Consider the following 26,067-nt stretch of genomic DNA (forward strand, 5'->3'; position numbering starts at 1 on the left):
TGATAGCCTTGTCTGATGTAAAGATCCCGATTGTATGGTGACAGAAAGGGCATGACAGAGACAGAGTGCATGAGTGTTTCTGGATCATGGCTTACAGCTGTTATGAAGAAAACTGCCAACAAAACCTCTGTGTGACCTCTCAGGTGGTGCTGCTTGCAAGCACCTGCCGAGTTGCCTCAGAGGCTCTCGAGGCTTCCAGCCACCTTGACACAACTGGCTTTTTGGGCTTGGAAAGCTGCGTGGTTGGGACATGCAGGAGGTGGGTTTGTGCTACTTACCAGACATCCACCTGCCTGAATTTAACCCTCGTGCTGCAAAAGACAAACACTCATGTATGGATTATATCTATACTGCTGCATAGATATCCTCTTGCCATGCGTGCTTTAACATGTCATCTCACTGATACTCGTCTTCCAGCAGGTAAAAGGCTCAAAGAACCTTCAGAGAATCCTACCCTGCTTTCCTTCCTAAAAGCAGCATGGGTGCCGCCACCCCCAGACAAACCTCCCAGTGTCATACTACCTCAGTTCATAGCTGGGTCATATTTAGGTGGTCTTCATAGTTTGCATGGATTAAAAACTAAACTAACTCACTTTCTAAAAGAAAAAACAAAAACCAAACCAAAATTTAAAAAACAAACAAACAAAAAACCATCAAACAAAACCCCTCAGATTCTTCTGGAAAAGGGGGTTCTCTGCTAGATATAACTCCATCTTTTGCTCAACCAATGGGCTTTGCTGATCCAGGCCTGGAGTGTAGCATGTGGAGATGGAAAGTGTTCATTGAAAATGCAAGTTATTCTGAGCAAAGAGAGGCAGGCAGTTAGCAGAACACTGACCACCCAAACCTACAGACCTGACTCCAGGCTGGTAGCTCAGCGACACATACAACTTGCTCAGGAGTTCCTGTTTGACATTTTGCAGGGCCTGGTGAAGACACTGGAAGCCTTCAGTGCGTTGAAATGTTCTGTCTTCTCTGATGTCTAAGAGTAACCAGCATCAGGTGTTTTAGCTGCAAGAAGCAAGGCCTTGGGCAATTATGTGATTCTCCATTTATTAAAAAAAAAATCTATTTATAAGAATAGAAACAAAAACAAAGAAACCCTCTCACAAAACAAACCCAGAAGTGATTTGTTGTTTAATAGTTTTAATAGTTGCAACTGTCTTATTTTTTTTCTATGATTCTGAATTTGGTCTACATTCATTTCTTATTTGACATCAGATGTATTTCTAGGAAGACTATTGCAGTATATGGAACTACTATACTTCTTTTATGAAATAAAATATGCAATCCGGCACGGTCCACAAATCGGTAAATTCTTCTAGTCATCTTTTTGCAGCCATTTTGGGTGGAATCAATTCAAACACGAGATGACTGGCCTAGTGAGAAAGTGGATTCTCCACTCGGATAGTGTCGTCTGGACTCAAATGAAAGGCTCCAGACTGTTCATTGTAAGAAGCAAGGATCAAGATCTGATTTTTAGAACGTGTTTTAGCAGCATTTGGTGTTCCGCTCTGTCCTTTGTCGTATACATAATGCTAACCGTGCAGAAATAAAGATAGACAGAGAATACTTAAGAATATTTGTGTTTTTTTCTACTGGAGCATTCAGAACCAGGTTCATGATGATATTGTAGCATCCTCATTCAGATGGAAGGATGTCCACAAAGCCATATCGAGACGAGAACTTGTGGTGTTCCTGTCTTACTGGGACCTTCCTTCCCTCATTGCCTCTGCGATGCCCTTCCTCTTGTTCCGTGTCGTGACTGGCGGGTGTCTCATCACAGAGTAGATCCTCTCCCATGTTAAAGCTGCTTTTTGGGTAGGATTGCCATAGAAAATGTGGGATTTTGTTTTGGCAGGCAGAATTACACCTAAACCAGACTACTGTCCAGTCATTAATTTCCTAAGGTGAAACAATTCAGTAATTCCTGCCACCTTTGCAGGTGAATGATATTTTGCATAAGTCACAGTGGAAATCAGCAGAAAGCAGTATCAAGCTAGCAGGCAATTGCACTGCCAGGGAGATTTCATCTTAAAGAACTTGCTGACAGCGTAGGCTGAAGCAGCTTTTGGGTATTTTTGAATACCAAGTCAAAGTGAAACAGTCTCAAGACAGAAGCAAGGACTCCATTTTGTTTCAGATGATTTGTCTAAATTTTGTATCATAAAAAAATATTTCAATTTTATCAGAATCTCTTATTTTAACCCTACCATCTGAATTACTGAATCTTACTTACAAGATCCCAATTTAGTTGTCAGAATGTTGTTGGTAGCTAAACAAATACAGTGAGGGAATTCAGACAACAGTAAGCGTGCGTGTGGAACCCTTATGAATTTAAGGAGCGTTAGATGCTTTTGGTATTCTATGCATTTTGAATTTCTGGTTCTTCTCCTAGTTTATATCATGTAATCTCTTTGGTTTTCAGTGAAGCTCAGTAAAGTGAAACCAGCTGAGAATTTGTCTCAGGGTATTTTACAACTTGTCCTATAATAAATACGTCCTATAATATAGTAAACAATAATTAGTTCAGGAACACGGAGTTCGTAACACATTATTTTCTCTGTACAGAAGTACATCTCTTGATTTGAGCAACAGTGAAGAGGTGTAAACAGGGGAGCATTTGTCATGTGAGTAGCAGGCCCACAGAAAGAAATGCATACATTTATTTTCCAAGGTGAGTGTGCTTATTATGATTCTCTTTGAACAGCATTGGTGTCTTATTTCTCAGTTTCACCATCCAATCCAACTGATGCCCAAATGTGGTTAAAATGATGTATGCTTTTGGAAGGAGTGTGATACCTAAATTTGAGAACTGCTTTAAGAAGGTCTTTTTTTCTTTTTATTTTTCCCACTAGTTTGCTTATGAAACAAACAGCCATCACCAAAAGCTTCCTTCTCCTGAGACAAATTTCTAAAATAGAGATAATGGATTATAGAAATGAAATCTTACAGAAGCTTCTAATGAATGGGTGCAACTGCATATTGTGTGATGAGACACATGATCTTGGTGAAATTTAAGATGAATCTGCCCTGGTGGTTTTGCCAATTTGAACTGTGTACCTTATTTTTCCAAAAATGTGGGGTTGGAGTTTTGGGGTGTTTTTTTGTTTTGTTTTCTTAAGAAGACAGTAATGAACTAGAATAACTCTGCCCAATGTCTGAGGTGGAAAGCCCAGATGAGAAATAGAAAGTGAAGAAAATGAAAAGATCTTGGGGAGAAGTTCTAATCCCTTTGTGCCATCAAGTGAAATGCCCACACACAGAAAAAAAAGAATTCTTTTGACTGAACACTGGTGCAGGCTGAGCAACACAAAGCCTTGTAAGTTCAGCTTGTTTTGTTCATAAACGTTCAGATAGATCGTAGGTTTTGTGATTACCTTCAGTATTATGAAAAGTCTGAAACTGGAAGTAAAGGTGTGAATTTTTCCAGAGGTGTAAAAGATTATAATTTTATAGATGAGAAAAGAGAGACAAAGTGACATACCTGTCGTTAGGCAGGAAGGCTTCCGTGGGGGTGGCTGGGGACAGTGTGGTTTGCTTTCCCAGAGCTATGCTGCCGTGATACCTCTGCCCTCCGTGGCCGATGGAAAATCTCCTCTTCTAAGCCAAAGGTCAGAGCTGTACAGCCGTCGTCGTCTCGAAACACTTTGTGTTTCAGGAATAACCTATCAGTGCATTTTGCAGTAAAGTCTTCTAGCCCTCTCGCACTCTCCTGTGTCACTGTTACACATTTAAAACAGGGGAAAGCACACAAAAGTGAAAGCTGCTGTGCTGAAAACATTTGAGGCCTCTCCAACAAGTATGTCAGGGCAAAGTGAATTGATACACAGGAGAGCATGAAGCCGAAGCCTTTCTTTGAGACAGTTCTTCCCCTGTAAGGAGGAGTTGGAGACCTTCCTGGCCCAGAAGTCTTGGAGAAGTCATTTCAATGTCCAGGATGCTCCGAAGGGTCACAGCTGGGTGAATTGTTTTGATCTAGATATTTTTTGAGTAGGAAATATGTCTTTCCAGCTTATTCCATCTGAAAGAAAAGAGGAAAGAGAGTGGGGAGGAGGAAAGAGTTGTCCCTTTAGCAATTTCGCTGTGAAATGAAACACCTTTTTTTTTTTAAGATTTGAAATAATTTTTTTGGTTTGAAATTAATTTTACTTTGGTTACACATGTTAGAAGGAATTGCAGAAATCAAAACAAGTGACTGAGACCAGCTCTAAATGAAGTTTGGCTTCTTTTCATTGCACTTACTCACCTTTCATCAGTCTGCAAACAGGGTTTTCTTCCTGGCTTCTGGCAAACAGAAGATGCTCTGGGTGGCACCTGACAACAAGGGCCACGGTAAAATTACTTGGAAGATGTACACAGGATAATTTCTGCAAAGTGCTGAAAAGAAGGGATAAGAACTTGAACTGATGTTAAAGAAAAGAGAGCACAGAATACACAGCTGAAGAATACGGCTGTGTCTGCCAAGGGAATACCTCGAGAAAATGGTGCCATAGTAAGAAAACAGGTGACGGTTCTGTCCTCAGTCACAGCAGATCCATAATGGTGTCATTTACTTGGGTCTGAGTCACTGGTCTGCCTGATTTCACATGGGTTTTTCCCCTGCCCCAGCTCGGGATTTGCTGGAGGCAAGTCTCCAGCCCTCTTTGTGTGGGTTCTGGTGCCAGTGGCTGTTCCGAACCAGGGATTCCCCTTTGGTTTTAAATTCTCATCAAGAGGCAGATGCTCAACGGGTGTAAAACCTGGACGTGGACTTCGGTGCGGGCTGGATGGTGTACGCTCTGGAAACATGGCCCAAGGTCAGTTACAATATTGACAGAAAGAGCACCTGTTCAAAGTAAATATTAAAGAGGAGTTAGCATTGCAGGCACAGTAATATTTAACAAAAACTGTTGACTTTTTTTTTTCTTAGTAGAGCACAAACCTTATCCATTCATCCAGACTGTTCAGGTATGTAATCATGATTGCAACTGATCTTCAGTGAAAGATTTTCATAGCAACAAGACAGTGTACGTTGATCTATTTATGGATTGTGCGGGGTGGTTAATTTATTTGATCCTTTCACAGCTTAAGTTGTAGCATGTTAAAAAAAAAAGGTTTAAGATTTGTGGAACGTATACCAGAAGCAGTGAGTGCGAGACATTTTTTGGCTACATTGATCATGGTAGCCACAGAACTGCTGGGACAGTCAGGTTAAACCTGACATTTGGTGGAATTAATGACATTTTGATGCAGTGTTGTTCCCAGTCTAAGCAAGAATAAATATTCTGCTGTAACATGAACCAGAAATTCTCTAAGTGCTTATAAGCTTTATTGCTTCTCGCAACCGTAAGTAAAGGACAAACCTTTGTTGCTCTTTTATGCTTCTTTATACATGCCATAACTGCGTATCACAGCTGTAACTTGTAATTCTGAATGGGATTTTGAATTAATGGTGTAAGAGTACAAGTGTGAATCAGTGATTGTGGTATTTTATAAAACTAATTATACACCCTTTATTAAACATATCCTAAAGAATGATTTTGTGTTTTTTAGGATGATTTGGATTTATCAGACTTTTTATTTCATTTTCTTACTTGCTTCAGTTTACAGTGGTAAGTGAATATATAATTCCTAACATACACACACAGAACAACACAGCTCCTCTAGAAGGGGGATGAGAAGTAACTGCAGCCGGGTCCTGAGACAGCTGTCTTGATTCTGCGGGGTTGTGCTCGGTTGAGTTTGGGTAACTCTCATAATCCTGACGTGGAAGTTTCTAACGGGGCTTTACTGACATTGTCCAGCCACCCCTCCCGGGCTGTCACCTCACCCAGCACGCACAGGACCGTGCTGTGGGCAGTTTTCTCTGTCGGATGAGGCTGCATCCATCTCGTAGGTGACACCAGTCTGATGCTCAGCGTCCTACACCCACCAGCAAGGTTGGCAGCCGCTCGGGACAGAGCCCTGTGCTGTTGTTGGGGGTCCAGGAGGTGCAGTGCCACCCCATGCTTCTCAGCTGACTTTAGTCTAACCCAGTCACCCCCAGCACAAACTGGAGCCCTCTGAAGTTTGCAGTGATGTGTGCTGGGGTGAGCTGGCTGCCTCCACCCGGCTGCAGCGGAGCCTCAGCCCTTGCTCGGACACTGCCCGCGGGGCCAGAGGCAGGGCTGACCACCATGGAGCAGGACCTGGAGGCACAGCAGCTCAGCTTCAGTTTGGTTTTTTTCGATAAAACCCCGCCAGCCTTCAACCTTACTCACACATAGCCTTTGCATTAAATTACTGATTTAAAAAGTAGCTGTGTAACACCTACGCACCACCATGCTTGAAACACTTTTTGCAATAAGCGTGGCTAACTCCAGAACCAATTGTTTTATCGTACATATTTTTTTAGAATTCTCTTGATACACTGGAAAATTAGTGATTGTGTACGTTTTTTCAGTGTTGGTCTGCGTTAATGATTTACCTTGTTCAGTTAGCAGAAGTTAAACTGCAAAAATTGCATTGCATTTCCCTGAAGTTCCCTGTGCTGATAAACTATAACCAAGACCTAACGCAGGTTGGTGTTCAGTAATGTATTAACTGTGTTCTCAGAGGACAATTAGGTAACTCAGCTTTTCAGCATAATCTGTTTGATAAATGTGATATTATTTAAGGAAGTGTTTTAGATGGATTGAATTCTCAGCAGAACTAAAATCCTGCAACATTTCTGAGGCCTAGGAAACATTTTTATTAAAATATTCAGAACGGGGGTACTTTCACATGGCATGCAGTTTTGCAGCATAAATCTATTTCTTTGTGTGTTAATTTGCACTGGAAGAAGGTAAATAAGATCCAAAGTATCTCGTACAGCAAATAATTGCCATAGTCTTTGCTTTTGATTTTAAAATTTGCTTAGAATGTTCTAAATAATAGAAAATGCTTTTCTGTTAATGACAAAGTTGGACAAAGAAGCTCTACTGAGAATAATAAATACCAATTTTTAGAGAAAAATCTTGAAAGTATATATACTAGAAAACTTTGGTGTTTATAAAGTAAAAATTTTGTATTAACAAGAAATTAACCTTTAAAAGATATTAGCATATATTGCATGTATATCTAATCATTCCTTTTTCCTTTTTTGGGGGTAAATTATGTATTTTACCCATGTGCAGGAAACATAGAATTACCTAAGTATAGTTTATAATCACATTAACAAATAAAACTGACTTGTAATATTTTAAAACTGTAAAATCCAGTACGATAGTTCCATTTGTGTTCTTTTTAAACAGCTTTTGATACAGTACAATAGCTCTGTAGTAACCGATTAAGCAGCTGGATAAAATGTTTTCAGTTGGGTTTTCTCCCATTCTGTAAAAATCCAGTATTTTTCCTTTATCTTTTAGCTAATAAAAAAGCACTTTAGTAGACACAGGAATACAATTCAGCATATTTGCTGATTTGTCTTTTGGAGGGCAAAATATGAGAGTGGGCTCCTCTGCGAAGCCAACCCTCTTGTGTGTTTGAACGCGGAGATCTTACCAGTGCCTTCAGTTTGGAAGATGGGAAGAGGTTCTGCTTAGGTGTCTTCGCTGCACGGCTCTGCAGCGTGGGTGGGTTTCCTTACAGAGTTCAGGTGGTGACTGGTGGTGAATTCCTGCAGATGCAAGATGGTCGTTGGGCTCATTTTTATCCTGGACAGTTCCTGAGATGCTGCTCCTGTAACAGCATTTTGTTCCTTGTAAAGCAAGTCAGATGGGGTCTGAGGCAGCTTGTGAGGGAGCAGAAGGTTTATAAAATGCTGGAGGTCACTGAAGTGATGCACAGTGGCACTGCTTGTGACTCTGGCCTCAGAACATCCCTAAACAAAACAGGACTGTCTTCACAGACAACTTTCTAACTCTTTTTGATCTCTGCACTTCCTCCTCCTGGTTTTCCTCTGTAATGGTGCTCCGTACTGGTCTCTCTCTGAAGATGCTTCTGCCTCTCCCCGGATTTGCCATGAGGAGGTCCCTTTCCTCTCCACGGGGCAGGTTTGCCTTGGGGCCTGTCGTGCTGCTTGGGCTCCTGCCTTGGCTCAAGCTGCCCTGCTCCAGCATGGAGTACGAGGCAGGGAGCTGGGGCAAACGCCCCAGGGAGTTTTATTTCTGCTGGAGAGCAAAGATGAGATGTGGAGAAACTGCGCTACTCACGCTCTTCTCCTGCCGACGGGCTGCCTTAAAAGCAAGGTCAATGACAAAGAGGAGCAGTGGCTTCACCCTCTCCTGGTGAGCTGTCTCCCATCTCTAATAATTTACACATTTTGTTATTCCATATCAGAATGTGTGACTCAGATCTATGAAAATACATACTTCCAAGGAGGAGACCTCGCGACAGTTTTTACACCGAGTGCCAATTACTGCCGAGTAGTGTGTACTTACCATCCTACCTGTCTGCTCTTCACCTATTTGCCAGCAGCATGGACTAAAGATCCTGCAAAAAGGTAAGATGTTCATGTTGGTGTGGCTTTTGCTGGTCTCCTGTGATAATTTTAGGAACTCGGGAGCATTTTGACAGAATGCAGGCACACAGGGAAAGCTACGAGGTTGCCATGGAAAACGATGTCGTCTGTCTTTGCAACTGGTGACCTAAAAGAGTATTTGTTTAAATTCGAAAGATTAAATTTGGCAATGCCCAGTCTTTCACAGTCACACATCAGACCTTGCAAGGAACCAGAACTGACTGTGCACTCCTTCCTCTGCGCCACGTATTGATCATTGAGGGACAGTGTGAGCAATTTCACATCTCCGGTGGTCCCCTCTACTGTCCCCCACCCTCTCTCTGTAGCATATTTTTCTCATAATCAAGGACTTTGGTAGCCTGAGAGGATGAGGTGGTCCTCCCTCTCTATGCCTAGTGTATTTCTGTCCTCCAAACCCTGGGCTCTGCTTCTTGCTTTAACGCGAGCTCTTGGACCTCCCGCGTACACTGAGCAGTCGCATCTGCCAGCAGTGCCAATAAAGCAGATGCAGCTCTACCTGGTCCTTCTCCAGATTGCGCTGTCTAAACTTAATGTGGAGTGATATTGAACACAGCCTGCATGTCACCTGAGAAGCAATTCTGAAAGTCTGTGTTGTACTGCAAACGCTGTGAATTGCTGCATTGTAAAACACAGGTTTTCCTGCTACTTAAAAGACAGCGATACAGAAATGCTGCCGAAGGTGGATATGGAAGGAGCTATCTCTGGACATTCCTTGAAACAGTGTGAAGTCCAAATTAGTGGTAAGATACGGTTATTCACGTGTATGCGTTTTATGCTCTGTATCTTGTAGCAGATGTTAGAAATTAGCATTTTGGAAACGGGAATAGAATCAGGGAAGCAGCCAAGTAGTGATTTGTATGTTCTTCGCCAGATCTCTTACAAACACAGCTTACAAAATCTTCCCCTGGTTTCACCTTTCAGCCCCAGCTACCCACTGCTGAGCCTCCCCAGACAAGGTAACACAGAAGTTCTGCTCCTGCAGTCGCTGTTTTGTTAGGTAGAGGCAGATGGGAGCACGTGCTTTAACTGGTAGCTCCAGTTCTAAAGATTAATTTACTACTGGGGTTCCACTCCAGCAAGCTGCTGGCACGGTGTGTGTGACCCTGTTTTGTAACGTTGTAGAGCAGATGCCCAGCAAAACAGAAGTGCATAGTCATGAAAATGATGTTGCTACCTTCATGATTCTGTGTAATAATTTATTAGCTCCAGGTTTTAGTGTCCGTGTGCTATGCACAGAGTCTTAATGTTAGCATGCCATGCCTGCGAGTTATCAGCAGGCATATTTAAAGCCTATTAAATGTGTTTTAAACTTGCGCCATCATAATGATGTCATTAAGAGGAGATTTGCTTTAAGCATAGCCTGGTACTGGAGAACAACACAAGAAGGAAGAAGATATTTATCCACTTCCTGACTCTGAGGCCAAAGAGCATCTTGTGGATGTCAGGGTCGTTCTTTAGTTGTATTGGTACAGCATCTCAATATGCCAGGGCTAAACGGGTCTTCCTTCATGCAAGTTCTTCACTGCAGCTATTGACAAATCCGTTGTGCTTGCTTTTGCTTGCCACTTGCCTTCCAGAGCAGTCAGGACTGTTAAAAACCCGTTCCTGCTAACACCCTGTCGCATTTATATTTCTGTGTAGCTTTGGCCCAGCAAAACAGATTTCAGTGGGATGTTATTCTTTACGCTATGCAGACTCATTGGTATCATCGCTGGAGTTACTCTAGAATCAGACTAGTGCCACTAAAAAGAAAATCCACCCACATATGTTTAAAAACCCCACCAAAGTGTGACTGACTTGTGTTCTGTGGAGAGACCCCACTGACCATGAGGCAAAACCTGCAGCGTGCATGGCGGAAAGCTATTTCAACCCCCACCGTGCCAGTTCTCCCTCTGCGGAGTGTAAATTAAACCCGCTCACTCGAATGGGAGATATCTGTTGGTTAGGAGGACAGAAGCTGCCTTTTAAACTGCTTTGTGAATTTGTAAATGGGGAAGACCATTTTAGTATTTATCCTGAGTTCTTTCTTTGATTTATGTCGTCGTGGTCTCAGCCGTAGTGGTCAGAGCTCCTCTCTCAAGTAGGCAGAGGCATTGTCAAAGTCACCATTTTTTTCCTCTACCACAAGGTACTATACTGCGCCTACACTTGTGGTTTTGTTACTTGGAGTATTTGTGAAGTATGGTGTAACTGAAGTGAGCATGGGACACGGGACCTGGATGACAAGGGCTGTGTCATAGAAACTGCCAGCTTTCGGACGGTTTGGGGTGCAGGGTGGGGAGAAGAACAGAAGCACGTTTTCAGAACTTGGCCTCTCTTTTTTCACAGCTTGCAGTCCAGGTGTCCACACAGGACTGGACATGGAAGGGAAAATTTATGATGTTACGGTGGCTGACAGCTATCAACAGTGTCAAAAAAGATGTACCAATGACAAGCATTGTCATTTTTTTACATATGCCTCAGAAACATTTCACAACTCAAGCTTTCGGTAAGTACAGGTTTGATCCCTCTGCTTGGACAGCACTGTGCTTGACTAGAGTAAGTCTCAGAGCAGTCTAGGGTGTGAGAATTTATTCAAGCAGGTAATTTTTCCTTGATTAGTCATCCTTGCAATGTTTATTCAAACTTCCACATAGGAGAATGACTGTAGTAAATTAGCTTTCGTTTGTCCATCAGTGAGAAAGAGAAACTTGATTATCATAACACTGAAAAAAATTAAAATTCTCTGGAGATACTGAGATGCAAATTGTATTGGTAGGCATGCAGCATTATTACTCTGTTAAATCTTGCTCTGCTTATTGCTTCAATAATAGCATCATCAGAACATCCAGAGAAATTCTTTCATTTTTATCAGGCCTATTTTTGAGCTGTTGATCTGCTCAATTTTACAAGTTAAGCATTGTTCAGCTAGATTTGTTCCTTATTTGAAGATTGCTCTGGAGGTTGCTCTGGCCCATGGCCAGGCCATGCACCACGGTAGGAATTACAAGGCAAGGAGGATGGTGTAGACCAAGGAGGATGGCCTGTCGTCTTACCACTTTCTTTATTCTTTGTCACGCAGTAAAAAATGCTTCTTGAAACACACCAGTGCAGGAACTCCAACCAGCATAAAGGTGCTTGATGGGGTTGTGTCTGGATTCTCTTTAAAGCCATGCCAGCTTTCTGAAATCGGTAACTATTTAAAATCTCTAATTCAGTTTATTTTCAAGGGTTATGTATGACGAGGTGCAGTCTATCTCTGACGTGTATAAATGTTTCATTCTGTAAAATAATTTTAATATAAACTTATTCTTGCAAATAGAGTTAGTATTCTTAGGCACAAAGGGGGTTCAGATCTTTTTGATGTTTTCCTTTTTATCTTTTGTCTTACAAAAACAATTGCTCGCTTTGAAGATCTAAAGAATCCTTTCATAAGATTAGCTTGGTGAAATTGCATGTTTTGTTCGTACTGTGGATACAAAAACGAAAGATAAAAATCTCGTCAAAGATCAGGAGGAATATAAAGCTCTCTAAATTCTATTTGCATACTGTGTATGAGCTTAGAAATTTTCAATGAAGGGCTGCAGCTTTCTAATACAACTGGCTAATAGGAAGGGCTGTAGCCTGTGTTTTGCGGGTGATTTGTGATGAACGCTGTGTCTGTGCTTGTTCCTGCAATCATTACTCAGGCAAAACTATGAAGAGTGTAAGATCAACAGTGTGCATTATACCTTCTTATTCTCGATTGAAACCTCTTTCAATTTTTTCTTTTTTTTTATCCTTTCTTTAAATCTATCTCCACCTTGTCTTCCTGTGTGGTATTGTTCCTTCTTAATGGTGATGTTATTCTGCTGCTTTATAGCCTTATTTTAGCTCACAGATAATCTAGCTTTCCCAAAGGAATCACATTTTGTAAGGACTCCATCTTTTTTTCTATATATCTTTTCTTCAGACTCTGCTAGTCCTACTGTAGGAATAATATTTGGAAACTATTGAAAAAAGTAGTTGTGTTCAGACCTTAACAATGATGATACTTCAAGAAAAATGAAGTGTAAAGAGTAAAAAAAGGAAGACAAAGTTTTGTAAGGAGAAGAAAGCAATTTAGCTACTCCCTCACAGTGTATGAGAGAGAATGGAGGGAAGATTTTTTTTTTTCAAACTTACATGAAGAGATGCTAGAAAGACATGTATTTGTTGTTAGAAGAAAAATCACAGTACTCAGGAGGGTCCTGCTCACAGACTTTGAGAAAAAATCGGGGGACAAACAGTAAGATTGTAAATTAAAAAAAAAATATATATGAAAAGCCGTTTGAGACTTTATCGAAGATGTTTGACATTGATGACATGGCAGTAATGATCCATCACAAATTAAATGAGAATGTCTGAAAGCACTTGAAGGCCAATCTTGTTCCTTGCTTTTTGTGTCTTGTGAGAAAGGCAAGAGGAGAGAGAGAGAAGGAATAAATCACAGCATTGTAGAATCATTGACATTACTGTTGAATCAAGTGGCCATCGAAGGAAGTCATCTGTCCTAAATTCAAGATGTATCAGCTATACCTGTCCAGACAGACATTCGTCAAATGCAGTCATAAAATCTCAGTACCACCTTCTGCCTCGTATTGTAAATACCTGAAATGGGTTTATATTAATGTTTGTTCTAGGGTTTTTTTCTGACTGTGTTTAGGCTGGCTAGTCCTACATGTTCCAGTGTCATCATTTTAAAAACAGATACTTCCCCTTTCAAAGCTTTTGGAATCACAACAAACCTCTGTGAACACCAAAAAGCTATTTGTACCGAGAGACTTCAAGATCGCTTCAGTCAGATTCAGACCACTAAATTCATCAATATTATGGGATTTCTCTGTTCCCTGTTCTATCATGACCTCTTCCCTCTGCTCAGTAATGCTGATATTGTTGACCATGTAACTGCAGTTTTGTTTTCGTGAAGAAGAGAAAAAAATATAGGTAGTTCTTTAGCCTTTCTTGTGTCTTTTGCCATTAGCTTTCCTTCTGTCCTGAGCAGAAGCTGAGCTCCTTTCTCAGTGCTAATTGAATAGTACTGCACATTTTTCCTGCAAGAGTTTGTTTCTTCCTATTTGGCCTTTCATTTCGTGCCTTTGCCTTTCTGGTTTTGTCCTTATGAACACATGCTCTTACACATCCACAGCAATTTGTCTGTATTTCTGCCCTTTGCAGAGTGCCTTCCTTGAGGTTGGTGAATATTGAACAAACGATCACTGAAGATGACCACTGAGATCATGAGTTAGCTCCGCTAAACTTCCAGATCCATATTTGTGCTTTAGAAATAATTTCCTTTTGAAACTATCTATTCTCTCAAACTCTATTTTCCCTTAACATGGGGTCTTATCTACTAATTGTCAGTTAGTTGACCCTTATTTTCTAGTCTCCTGATTATTTTTTTTTTACCGTTCTTGTTGTCTAATCACTGTTCGGTATTGTTGTCCTTTCATGCTTACGTTTTTTTGGAAACCTCATCAGACTGACAGTCACATTAAGCTCTACCTCGCCCTCTTCCTGTTTTTCTCTTTCTGTAGTAAGATGTTCCCAGTATGTTTCTGTAACTCACTGGGTAGTGTCAACCTGGCTGCTGTACTTTCTCAACAGCTGAAGTTCTCTGCTGCCACCAAGTCCTGCGTTTCGGATCATTTCGCTGTTTTTACTGTCTTTACAGCTTGATAGTTCAATAAACATCCTCCATGTTGGTGCTTCTTTTTTTCTCTTATAATTGTTGCCCTGGGATTTTAACTAGGACTTCAAGAATATCTTTGGAGACGGCAACGGATTCCTCTATTTCTAATCATGGTAGTGCTTCCTGTAATTTCTGTATCCATAGCCTTGTTGTGTAAACTATCCTGCCGAGCCTCTGCTATGTTATTTTGGTCATGTCAGAGGGCAGACTGTACATTAATCCTGCTTGTTCAGCCTGCTTTTCAAATAACATTTAATAAAGTGTTAAGGGGATTATCCCATTATTTTTCTTCTAGTCTTCCCTCTTGGATATACCCATTACTGTATTTATTTAAGGCTTTGCCTAGATTACCATGGTTTATTCCTAGCTGTGGATTTGTATACTGATCTCCACTGTTCCTAATTAGAGTAGCAAATCTGGATTATAACGTGTCATTTCTCATCTTCTCTGTATGAACCTTATGCCCGCTTGGTAGTCCTCTCCATGAGTTTATACACTTAAAAATGTTCTTGATAAATAGTTTCTGGTTAAAATGTGGTGTTATCTTTCCAGTATATTAGTCACAAAGGAAGGAAAATGTGAATAAGGATAGAAGAGAATCATCTGTAAAGCTCAATATTCTGATGATATAATAAAATCTTTGGAATTTTGATGTTTTGTTCTTGTTTTATACAGATTGTCAAATGGACATTTTTGAAGATCAAGAATTTTCAGGAACAAATATTACAAGTTTTTTCACTCCTGATATCTCTGTCTGCCAAACTATGTGTACATATTTTCCAAAGTGCTTGTTCTTTACGTTTTTTACCAGGGAATGGCAAATAGAATCCCAAAGGTGAATATGACAACTAACTTTATTTCTAGAAGTAGATTTTTTTTTAAAGCACAGTATTTTTTTAACCACTGATTTCTTATACTTATGGAAATTTTAATTAAAATGTTATTTTCAGCTTTTTATTGTTTGTTTTTTTTTTACTCATAAGTTTATAATTTCCTATGGGCATTTCATCTGTTCTCCAGTGTGATCAGGGGTTTTGTACTGCAGCTGCGAATCTGATGTTAATCTGAAAAGGGGTATACGCATCGAAGGGACAGTGAGCCTCCAGGTTGCTTTAATGACTTAAAGCTGAATTTTATGAAATTATCAAAAGAGTCATCTGGTTTCCTATCAGTATTATTTACTAGAAAAGACTGTAGATAGAGTGAAGAGGTTTAATAATGTTTCTGTTGGGCTTCCTTCTTTCATACTTGGTAGTGAGAATAGTTAAAACTCTAAATTCCACACAAAACAGAAGAATAAAGTTTCAGAGGAGTTTCAGGGAGAAGCAAAGCTGAGATGGTATGTATCATCCAAAGTCACCTCTTCTATGTAGGTATAAATACTGCACAACCGTCAGTACTACAGTCATACGCCATAAAACTACGAAAGGCCCCTCAATTTGCTGTGAGCTAGTGAACTTAGTGAATGCATTTTCATATGAAATACTTTTACAGACAGAGACTTGGGAGGAAAAACACATTTAAGAAAGAATCTTCCTTCACTAGTAGCAAAACAATCAGTTTTAGGATGTGAGAACAGAGTTACTGTAAAAAAAATTTCATTTTAGAAATCTTTGCCTTCTGAAGACATCAACAAGTGGGATACCAGAGGCACTTATATCACGAGAAAATGCTGTGTCAGGCTTTGGTCTCCTACATTGCAGAAGATCCTTTCCTGGTAAACAATAAATTACAATGAAAATACTAATTTTAAATGAATCCAATTAATAGACTTTCTGATGCTTGGAATGCGCTCCTTCTTGCAGCCTGCAATTCCCGCACTTACATGCACATGAATTTTTTGGGAGATGAGCTCAACGTCACTTACACGAAAGGACACAGAGCCTGTCAGCAGGTCTGCACAGACCTGATCCGCTGCCAGTTTTTTACCTACTTTCCCCTCCAAGCTTCGTGCAATGACGAAAGGTGAGAAATATTTCTTAAAATGTTCAAAGATTGCTGAAATGGTCATTCCACAGTCTTGGTGTAGGTATGTTCACTGCATAGAAGAGGCACAAACTGAATTTTTGCATTGACTCCTTGACAGAAAGTGTGAGTGTCACCTAAGAATGTCCTCGAACGGATCACCAGTGGGGATAGTGCATGGGCCAGGAAGGATCTCTGGATACTCGCTAAGATTATGTAAAAAAAAAGCCAGTACTGGTAAGTAAAACTGCTTTTATGTAAAAGAGACTGTGCTTAACTGATTTTAGTAGAGGAAGCCAAAACCTTCTTATTTTCTCTTTTTCTTTTTTCTTTTTTCTTTTTTCTTTTTTTCTTTTTTCTTTTTTTCTCTTTTTTTCTTTTTTCTTTTTTCTTTTTTCTTTTTTTCTTTTTTTTCTTATTTTCTTTTTTTTTATTTTTTTCTTCTTTTCTTTTTTTCTTTTCCTTTTCCTTTTCCTTTTTAAAACTGGTTGGGTTGTCCCAGTAGAATGCCTTGTGAAGTGAAAGACTGTTCTGAAAAGGTGAAGTCGGCCAGGCTTGCACATTGGAAACACCAACAGTAGCACTGTGAACTTGGTTTTAGTAGACTTTATGCCCCTAAACCGTAAAGGGATTAGAATGTATCTTGTGTCACCTTCTTTGCAATAGATCAATCCCTATTCAGAGATCAGCAGTAGTCTCATCTTTGTTTTTCATCAGTGAGTGCAAACTACCTTTAAGCACAGGTTTAAATGATTTTTATAGTGTGTATGCAGCATTCTGCAAGAACTATTAGGATCGTTGGAGGGACAGACTCTTCCCCTGGCGAATGGCCCTGGCAGGTCAGCTTGCACGTGAAGTTGTCTCGCCAGAGACACCTCTGCGGGGGCTCCATCATCAGCAACCGCTGGATCCTTACGGCTGCTCACTGCGTCGCGAGGTGAGGCCTGAATCTAAATGCACACGTAAACCCAAAAATTTCACCCAGAGTGTGAGATAAGTTGAGATTTACCTTTCAGAAAAATAAAAATGAGTACTAGAATAAAATAAACTGGTTTAGTCTAACCAAAAGGTGAACCTCTAAGGTAGACAATTCACATTCTTAACATAACTGAAACCCCATGCTTTGTCCTTTTGTAACATAGTATTGTACTACTGATGCTAAATGATGTTAATGCATCTAGAAGATGAAATTCTAAAGCAGACACCAGATACCTACAGAAATTTAGATATGCTCATGCAATACAAGCTTTTTCTTACTGTAATACTGTATCATCTATCAAAAAAAACCTGTTGCTATTTTATTTGATTTCATGAACTTCAAATTACTTATCTCAGAGATTCCTCTGTGGCACTTAAGAAATGGTACTAATCTGATCGCTTCAGCAGCAGGGTGCTCAGCAAATTAATTTATTTGGCCAAGACACAAAGTAAACCTCTGTGGGGGACCACTTATGCAGCTTTTGGTACCTGAGCTACCTAGCTCTGCATTACATTAAACATCCAGATCCAAATTGTCCTGGTTTTCCTTTAACGGATTTCCCCCCCACCCCCCCTATTTTATCAATCAGTCAAGTATTACTCTATTTTTAACGTAGATTTCATCTGTAAGAAGAACATGTAAAGCAGCAAATGCCCAAGATGTTGCTAATTTGCATGGACACAGATAGTCTGCATTGTTAATCAAACTGCTGTCAGATTTGGGCCAAGAAATGACTTGTGTTGTGAAGAGGTGATTTAATTGTCATGCAGATGATTCATTTCCTTTGTCAGATCGTCATCACCTGGAAAGCAGGTTATCCTGTCATTTACAGAGTGAAAAGCGTAAGGCTATAATGCAGTCTGACGGCAGAAGAGGGACAGGTAGCAGACAAAATGCTTCAAAGAAGAGGATGTTGACCCAGCAACATAGTCCAAAACCCGTCACTTTTACTGAAGCCGTATAGTACATTACCCATTATTGCTTTTGCATGGAACAGTATTGCCAATATTTTGCCTCTGGTGGCAAACTTTATAAAAGTGGTTAAACTCTCTTAAAAAAACCTATGTATAAAAATAAATTACTCTCTACCTGCTATCCGGTGTAGAAGTTACCAGTGTTATGAAAGGCATAGGGAGAAGATAAACTTGAGAAATAAAAAGAAAAAAATATACTTTGTTAATTGGAAATAATTAAGCATAACTGATATTTATGAATTCAGATATAAAATCTTCAAAATTTTTAGAAAGTTTATTTAAAACAAAGTTTGCATCTTCTTCATTGCATGTAACGAATGCTAAGTTGCCTTAATGGTAGAATATCACAATGAAATATCCCTTGAACTTACTCAAAGTAAAATTGAAATCATAAAGTTTAACTGGAACTTTTAATCTGTGATATTACACTTTCTAATCTGGCTAGTGTCATTTTCCTAACAGTGTCAGAATAGACTCTACTTGAATTTATATTCCCAAGTCTGTTTTCATTAGTAGAAAAGCTGTTGTGTTGGAATGAATGAGAAGAATCTCATTTACTACTTCAGAGCTTGCATTAGGCCCTGGAAAATTAAAAAAAAAAAAAAATAGGAGTAGAGAAAAAGAGAAAATAGAAGAAGACAGAAGGGGAAGGAGGATGAAGATGGATCAGGACAAAAAGAGTCTGAACATAATGGAGAGAGAAAACTGATGTGGGGGTGAAAACATGAATAGGGAGGGAAACAGAAAGAAGGAGAATTGGAGGGAATGGACAAAACAAACTTTTGTTTAGTTTTGAGAGTGTGAAAATAAAAAATGGAAAGAATGACCTCAGTGCTGTTCACTGTACGCTCAGAGTAACAGCAGATGTTGGCATCTGCACGCAAACTCTAAATCAGTGCAAATCTTTTGCCACAGACTGACTGTTTGTCTTTTTCCCTCAGTCTTGAGAATCCCAACATTTGGCGTGTTTATGCTGGTATTTTAAAACAATCAGAGATAAATGAGGATACGCCCTTCTTCACAGTGGAAGAGATTATTGTTCACCCTCAGTATAAATACGCACAGACTGGATATGACATTGCTTTAATGAAACTTGATAAGCCTATGAATTTTACTGGTATGTAGTGTATTCCAGAGGAATTCTGAAAAATGTGCAGGATGACATAGGGCTGGTATTGGTATAGCAGTGCGTGACACCTGGGCTGATTTCCTTTAATATGCAGTTGTGGGGGTTTGAGGAGAATCTCATTCTGTTGCCTTTGAGAAGAAAATGGGTGGCTTTTCTTTATGTGACTGGAACAATATTTAGTGTAAGAGACAGGGCGTAGCATGGAGGCTATCATCAGGGGTCACGGAGGTGCCCACAAAACCTTGATGTTACAGTTGTCTCTGCTGGTCAAACTGATATTTTTAATTATATTTTAGATCTTCAGCTACCTATTTGCCTGCCATCAAAAGAAGATGCTAACGTACTCTATACTGACTGTTGGGTAATTGGATGGGGTTACAGAAAAGAAAAAGGTACAGAAAATTATTGAAATAGTGAGATATCGTGTTTAAAAAATTCATGTAGTTGAAAAAAACTCCAACCCCCCCTTTTTTTTTTCCAAAGAATATCCCCTTCTTTTTTGAAAGAATATTCTGCCGTGTTCTTGGCTACCATTTTTGCTATCTGGCCAGCACTGTAAGATAATTCTCAATTAGAATCTACTTCTATTAAGACATCAGAAAACATATATGAAAGATGTATGAAATATATCATTAATAATTCAGGGCTCTGACACAAACATTAGATATTTATAAATTGTTTGATTCAGTAGTTTGAAATGTGTAAGAATGCAGCCTTAAGTATATGCTGTACAGCCCTCAAATACTCTTCTTATATTGTAGCTTAATATACTGGCAAAACCCAGTGTATGTCTGGAACGCACGCTCCTTTTCATGCTCCCAGCTGCAAAAAGCCAACAGACTTATCACTGATTTGTGAGGTTTTGAATTACAGTCTGGACGAAACTCTTTTCAGTGGTGCCCAGTGACAGGACAAGGGGCAATGGGCACAAACTGAGGCACAGGAAGTTCCGTCTGAACATGAGGAAGAACTTCTTCCCTCTGAGGGTGACGGAGCACTGGAACAGGCTGCCCAGGGAGGTTGTGGAGTCTTCTTCTCTGGAGATATTCAAGACCCGCCTGGACAAGACCCTGTGCAGCCTACTGTAGGTGACCCTGCTTCGGCAGGGGGGTTGGACTAGATGACCCACAGAGGTCCCTTCCAACCCCTACTATTCTGTGATTCTGTGATTCTGTGAAACCCATACTTTTTTTTTAATGTGATTGCATTCATATGACTTTAGAAATCACAGATTGGAGTATGTTGCTTTTATGATTCTGAAGGTTGATTATAAACAATGCCGTTGACCTTTGCATTTTAATAGTAGATAGGATTTGAACTCTGATTTTATATGGAGGTAGGCCAAGTAGCTGTTAATTATCAAAGTCTGGTTTTATATGTGCTTATTTATTTATTTATATAAGTCATAATTATGTGTGTGTATATACACCACCACCGCAAATTTAAACAGTGTCCTTTCCTTTGTACACCTTCCTACCTGAAGACGAAATCTAACAAATTTAGGCAGATATTGTATAGGCTAATTTCTTGTGTTAATTTCTAAGCAAAGGCTGCTCTCAAATATTCTTATTTACTCTATGCGCAAATTTCTCAATCCTGTAAACTACTAGGGCGTGGAGCAGCGCAGATTTGGTAACTGGGAGGTTCCAAACTGATTGTAACACATTACAAAACCCAAACTGTTAATAACACAGCGCAATGCTCTTAATGGGAGGACAGGTTTCAAGGACCAATGTCCTGAAAGCCGTACTCGTGCAATGATTTATTGCAAATCACGAGGGAGTTTTGCAGCTTGCCCAGTCACAAAACATAAAATGGCACTGTAAAAACATTCAAATGAGCAGACAATTCACGTTTTTTACTAACACAAAAAAAGGAAAATCAGTGCAACGAACATCTAACAACACTGTAAAAGCAGTGGCCTCCAACTTTGTAACACCACCATATGGGGATTTCTAGAGTTTAATTTTGACTTTTATTTTGCTAGAGGCAAACGTTTCTCTGTTCGTACCACCTATGACATAGGTCGTGTAGAAGATATTCTTCAGAAGGCTACTGTTCCCCTGATGTCCAAAGAAGAATGCCAGGCAAGGTACCGGAAGCGCAGAATAGGTGAAAAAGTGGTCTGTGCTGGCTATGATGAAGGTGGAAGGGATGCTTGTAAGGTAATGAAAAGAAGTAGCGTGTAGTTGTATTTTCCAACCATTTGTTCAAATATATAATTGATTACTGTAATTATTTTTAACTGCCATTAGAAAAAAATGGTTATCAATAGAGCTGTTGATTAACCTCTCACTTTTGCATGTCCAGTGCACTGAAAATCGAGGTATGTAAATAACACTTGACATTGAAATCTTTAGGGATAGATTCCATGGATGAGGAACTCTGAGTGTGTGTGTGTGTGTGTGTGTTTATATATATATATATATATGTAAATTCCATTTAGGCAATAAATCAGTATTTTTTCAGAGTATCAGGAATCCAATGAGAGCAAGTGTAGTTTCTCAAAGCATTTCTTCCAATAAAAGCAGATTTTCTATGTGAAGGTTTTTTTTCTTGACATGAAAGCTTATTTTAAAGCATCCGCTGTCTGCAAACCAGAAGGGAGGGTGCTAGCAGTGCTATTAAAATGCATGGGGAGTTGAAAGCTAAAGACAACCTGAGCAGACAGGTCTGTTTGCTATTAGAATTGAAAATGTCACAATAGCGCGAGTTCAGTGAGCTAAATTATCTGCTGGTGTCTAAACCCATGCACTTCCATTAATTTAAATGTTCTGAGTTAATTAATGCAGGAAGAAAATAATCTGATTAATAAAATTAAATTCTCTACTAAATGCAGTATTTTTACTTTAGTTATTTAACAGTTAACATTCTTATGTTAAAATCTTACCGTTACTATGATCGGTATTAAGTAATTAGGTATAAAAATACTAGGAGCTGGGAAGTAATTTTTCCTCTATGCTAATTGAGCTTTCTTTGCCTGACACAGTGTACCAGAACCAGGAGATGCTGTTTCATAAAAATAACATGCTTGCTATTGTCTCAGCATAACAGCTACACTAAAGAACCTTACGTTTAGAAGGATCAGTTAGGAACAGGAAAAGAAGAGAGACAGGTGTTTTATCCTGAGGGTGACAGAGTCACTCAAACAAGATGGGCCATGTAGAGAACTGAGGCTGGCGTACTAAAACCAAGGTCATAAGTGAAAACGTTGGCAAATTTACCATTTTTCTCACTTGGGTGTGTAGTCTTCATTGGGGTTTAAGTCGGTGTATGTAGATAAATTATAAATACAAAACCAATAAACCCCCAACTGGTAGCTTTGAACCTTCATGGGAAGTGAAGATTATTTGCAATGACTGGAAAGTATTTAAAAGTCAATTTACTAGATAAACAGAAAACCTACTTCAGTACTCTGTTAATCAGCCTTAAGCATAAGTGAAATCTAGGCCGTTTTCTGGTGTTAACGCTGAATGATGCTGATTTTAATCAAGGCTTTCTTTGCGAGAGAATTACTCGGGAGCTCTTCCTTGCATGCTCTGTCTTCTGTCTTCTTCTCCTGTGCCACAGGGGGATTCAGGAGGGCCACTGTCGTGCAGGCACGAGGAGGTGTGGTACCTGGTGGGCATCACCAGCTGGGGCGAAGGCTGCGCTCGCCCCGGGCAGCCCGGTGTCTACACAAAAGTTGCTGAATATTCAGACTGGATTCTAGAAAAAACCACGTAGCATGGGAGTTACCTACTGGCTCAAAGTGATGTGGAGTAATAACCCTAGGAGCGATGGGATGAAGTGTATTAGCGTTTTTTAAATGGTGCTTCTTGTTAGCCTGGAACGTAGAAGACTTGATTTAAAAAGTAGAAAAGCAGGAATGAACGAATTTTGCTATTACTAAATAAAAAGCAGTAATAAAAATAAACTCTGTGGTCACTGATTTGGCAGAAAAAAAGAATAGGTCTGAACCATTGATTTCTTCTGTCCTTGCTAGCATAAAATGGAGGGGATGAGGTTACAGGGCATGTATGGACCTGAGAGCTGAGAATTGCTCCTCACTTCTGAGGTTTGAAAGCGGCAATGAAGAGCTCCCTCCCTTGTCCAAATTTGGCTGAGATGTGCCAACCTGCTGCAAACTTACTAAGGGGCTTGGGGAAGGGAAGCTGAGGCAGGGAGGAACCTATAAAGTTGTATAAACCTCGTTTCCCTAGGAAATCAGCCACAAAGGTGGCAGTACTAACAGAGAAAACAAAACCAGAGGCCTTGGCAAGCTCTTCAGCAACAGTTTTGCAAGTATGGTAACAATGCGGTCTTTCACTGACGTTATTCTGATTTCTGTTGAAAGTTTAGTGATAAAAATGATAATGTGGGTCTACTTCCCCTGAAGCAGAATATCCAGAAAGCTGGTTAAAGAATAATCCGCTTTAGAGATATCATATGTCATTGGTCTTTAGTACAATGGATTTTTATCTTCCAGTTCCCTAGCTTTCCTTGCTTAAAGAAACGGCTTTCTCCTTTTCCTTTTTTCTCCTTTTTTCCTTTTATCCTTCTCCTTATTTTGTGTGAGGTAGAAAATATGTTTTATAGACAAAATTAACACTAGTGTGAGAAACAGCGGTCAAAAATTTATTACTTTCCTATAGTAAAAGGCAGCATTTCACATCAAATCGGAAAGGAAGGCAGAGGACTTAGCGTTTTGCCTTTGCCAAACTTCATGGACTTGTTTCCTAATCATCCACAGTACCTTAATTGCAGAAAACATGTTCTGGAGCGCTGCTCATAATTACCATGCACCCATGCTGGGTATGTTGTGGAGGTAGACAGCAGGACTGGCTTTGTGAATAAATGAGGTCATGAAGATTAGAAATTAAACATATCAAATTTATGGAAGAAAACAATCAAGCTGCTGAAAATGACTTCTGCATTTAATTTTTTCGATGATTTCTTTGCAGCTGACACTGAGGAAAAACTTAATTCCACATCTACAAGTTTAGAAAAAGTTGAGGCTGTGCCTAAGTGTCCGAAGAGCCCCTGGAATCAGAGTGCTTCTTGGGGTGTGCGGTGCTAAGCTGACCGCAGTCAACACACCTGAAATTCCAAAGCTGTTTTCAAAGGCTGGGGGTTTGGTTTTGCTTGTTTACTCTTTAAAGAATCAAAATTCAAAGCAGGGGTGAAAAGAGTCCAAAGGTAACAGGAGGGGAGAGGGAACGGTGCTGCTGCAGGCACATCTCGGGAACGAAGGGCTCTGCCTTCCCTCTGCCCTGCAGTGGGCTCCCGGGGCCATGGGCTTGTTTTGCCGGTGGTGCACAGTGCTGAAGGTCTCCCGCTCTGGGAGTCCCCAGGCCAGCTGTAGATGTTCAGAGAGCCAACGGGCAAAGTCTGGCATGTGGTTGAGTGGATTGGCTCAAGGGGGAGAGGGAAGGTGTATCACTGTGCTGGGACTTTTTGCCCAGAATAGGAGATAAAGGTATGGGTCAATGTCGTTTTCATGCTCTGTTTAATCCACAGTTGGTTTAAAATATCAGCAAACCTCAGACATGTTGTCAAAAACCTAGAGACTTAAATAAGGGACTGGGAAAGAGTAGGAGAAAATAGAGAAAACAGCAAAAAAGAAAAGATTCGTGGCATTCAAATGTGGTTCTGTCCTCATGGGGAAGGAATGAAGACAGCTAGAAAAAAGCTGCTGAAGAAACAAAGGACTTGCTTCAGTATGAAAACAGAGACTGAAACTCTCTAAAGAAGAATCAGGAGACCATCCAAAATACCCGTCTGCCAATACTCAAGCTGTCTGTTTGCAAAAGAGCATATGCAATGTCAAACTGGTAACATGGCATCATAGAATTGTTTAGGTTGGAAAAGACCTTTGCGATCATCAAGTCATGCCAAGTCCATCCCTAATCCATGTCGCTAAGCTCCACATCTATGCGTCTTTTAAAAAAACACCTCCAGAGGTGGTGACTCCACCACCTCCCTGGGCAGCCTGTTCCAATGCTTGACAACCTATTCGGTGAAGAAATTATTACTAACATTCAATCTAAATCTCCCATGATGCAACCTGAGGCCATTTCCGCTTGTCGTATTGATAGTTACCTGGGAGAAGAGACCAACACTCACCTCACTACAACCTCCTTTCAGGTAGTTGTAGAGAGCGATAAGGTCTCCCCTCAGCCTCCTCTTCTCCAGACTAAACAGCCCCAGCTCCCTCAGCTGCTCCTCATCAGACTTGTTCTCTAGACCCTTCACCAGCCTCGTTGCCCTTCTCTGGACACGCTCCAGCACCTCAATGTCCTTCTTGTAGTGATGGACCCAAAGGTGAACACAGTACTCCAGGTGGGGTCTCACCAGTGCTGAGTACAGGGGCAAGATCACTGCCCTGCTGCTGCTGGCCACATCATTCCTGATACAAGCCAGGATGCCGTTGGCCTTCTTGGCCACCTGGGCACACTGCTGGCTCATGTTCAGCCGGCTGTCGACCAACACCGCCAGGTCCAGCCACTCTTCCCCAAGCCTGTAGCGTTGCATGGTGTTGTTGTGACCCAAGTGCAGGACCTGGCACTTAGCCTGCTTGAAACTCATACAGTTGGCCTTGGCCCATCGATCCAGCCTGTCCAGATCCCTCTGTAGAGCCTTCCTATCCTGAAGCAGATCAACACTCCCACTCAGCAAGATGTTGTCTGCAAACTTGCTGAGAATGCACTTGGTCCTCTCATCCAGATCATTGATATACATATCAAAGAGAAGTGGCCTCAATACAGAGCCCTGGGAAACACCACTTGTGACTGACTGCCAGCTGGATTTAACTCCATTCATTGCAACTCTTTGGGCCTGGCCATCCAGATAGTTTTTTCTTTAGCAAAG

The 26,067-nt window shown here is 40.4% G+C and overlaps 1 protein-coding gene and 1 long non-coding RNA gene across 9 annotated transcripts in view; one reads left to right on the top strand and one right to left on the bottom strand.

The window, feature by feature from the left end:
- Window positions 1–1,109: 1,109 nt before the first annotated feature.
- LOC142361465 (uncharacterized) lies at window positions 1,110–4,804 on the bottom strand. The gene is made up of 4 exons (XR_012764103.1): window positions 4,476–4,804; window positions 4,250–4,380; window positions 3,488–4,024; window positions 1,110–1,810 (listed from the first exon to the last, which is right to left on the bottom strand). It is a non-coding gene; the product is annotated as an uncharacterized LOC142361465 (long non-coding RNA).
- A 70-nt stretch (window positions 4,805–4,874) lies between these two features.
- Window positions 4,875–26,067, top strand: part of LOC104334543 (coagulation factor XI) — a 41,842-nt gene continuing 20,649 nt past the window's right edge. Inside the window, exons 1-15 of one of the 8 annotated variants that reach the window (XM_009940188.2) lie at window positions 4,875–4,950; window positions 5,536–5,594; window positions 8,281–8,443; window positions 9,116–9,222; window positions 10,811–10,970; window positions 11,544–11,653; window positions 14,847–15,006; window positions 15,779–15,888; window positions 15,977–16,136; window positions 16,258–16,373; window positions 16,899–17,073; window positions 19,031–19,206; window positions 19,515–19,610; window positions 21,244–21,383; window positions 22,789–23,143. In XM_009940188.2, the coding sequence (XP_009938490.1) occupies window positions 5,537–5,594; window positions 8,281–8,443; window positions 9,116–9,222; window positions 10,811–10,970; window positions 11,544–11,653; window positions 14,847–15,006; window positions 15,779–15,888; window positions 15,977–16,136; window positions 16,258–16,373; window positions 16,899–17,073; window positions 19,031–19,206; window positions 19,515–19,610; window positions 21,244–21,383; window positions 22,789–22,944 (1,887 nt within the window). In that variant the 5' untranslated portion in view covers window positions 4,875–4,950; window position 5,536 and the 3' untranslated portion in view covers window positions 22,945–23,143. The other 7 variants (XM_075421872.1, XM_075421873.1, XR_012764102.1 and 4 more) reach the window with 7 other exon arrangements.

This window comes from Opisthocomus hoazin, chromosome 5 (assembly GCF_030867145.1).
Source record: "Opisthocomus hoazin isolate bOpiHoa1 chromosome 5, bOpiHoa1.hap1, whole genome shotgun sequence".
NCBI lineage: Eukaryota > Metazoa > Chordata > Aves > Opisthocomiformes > Opisthocomidae > Opisthocomus > Opisthocomus hoazin.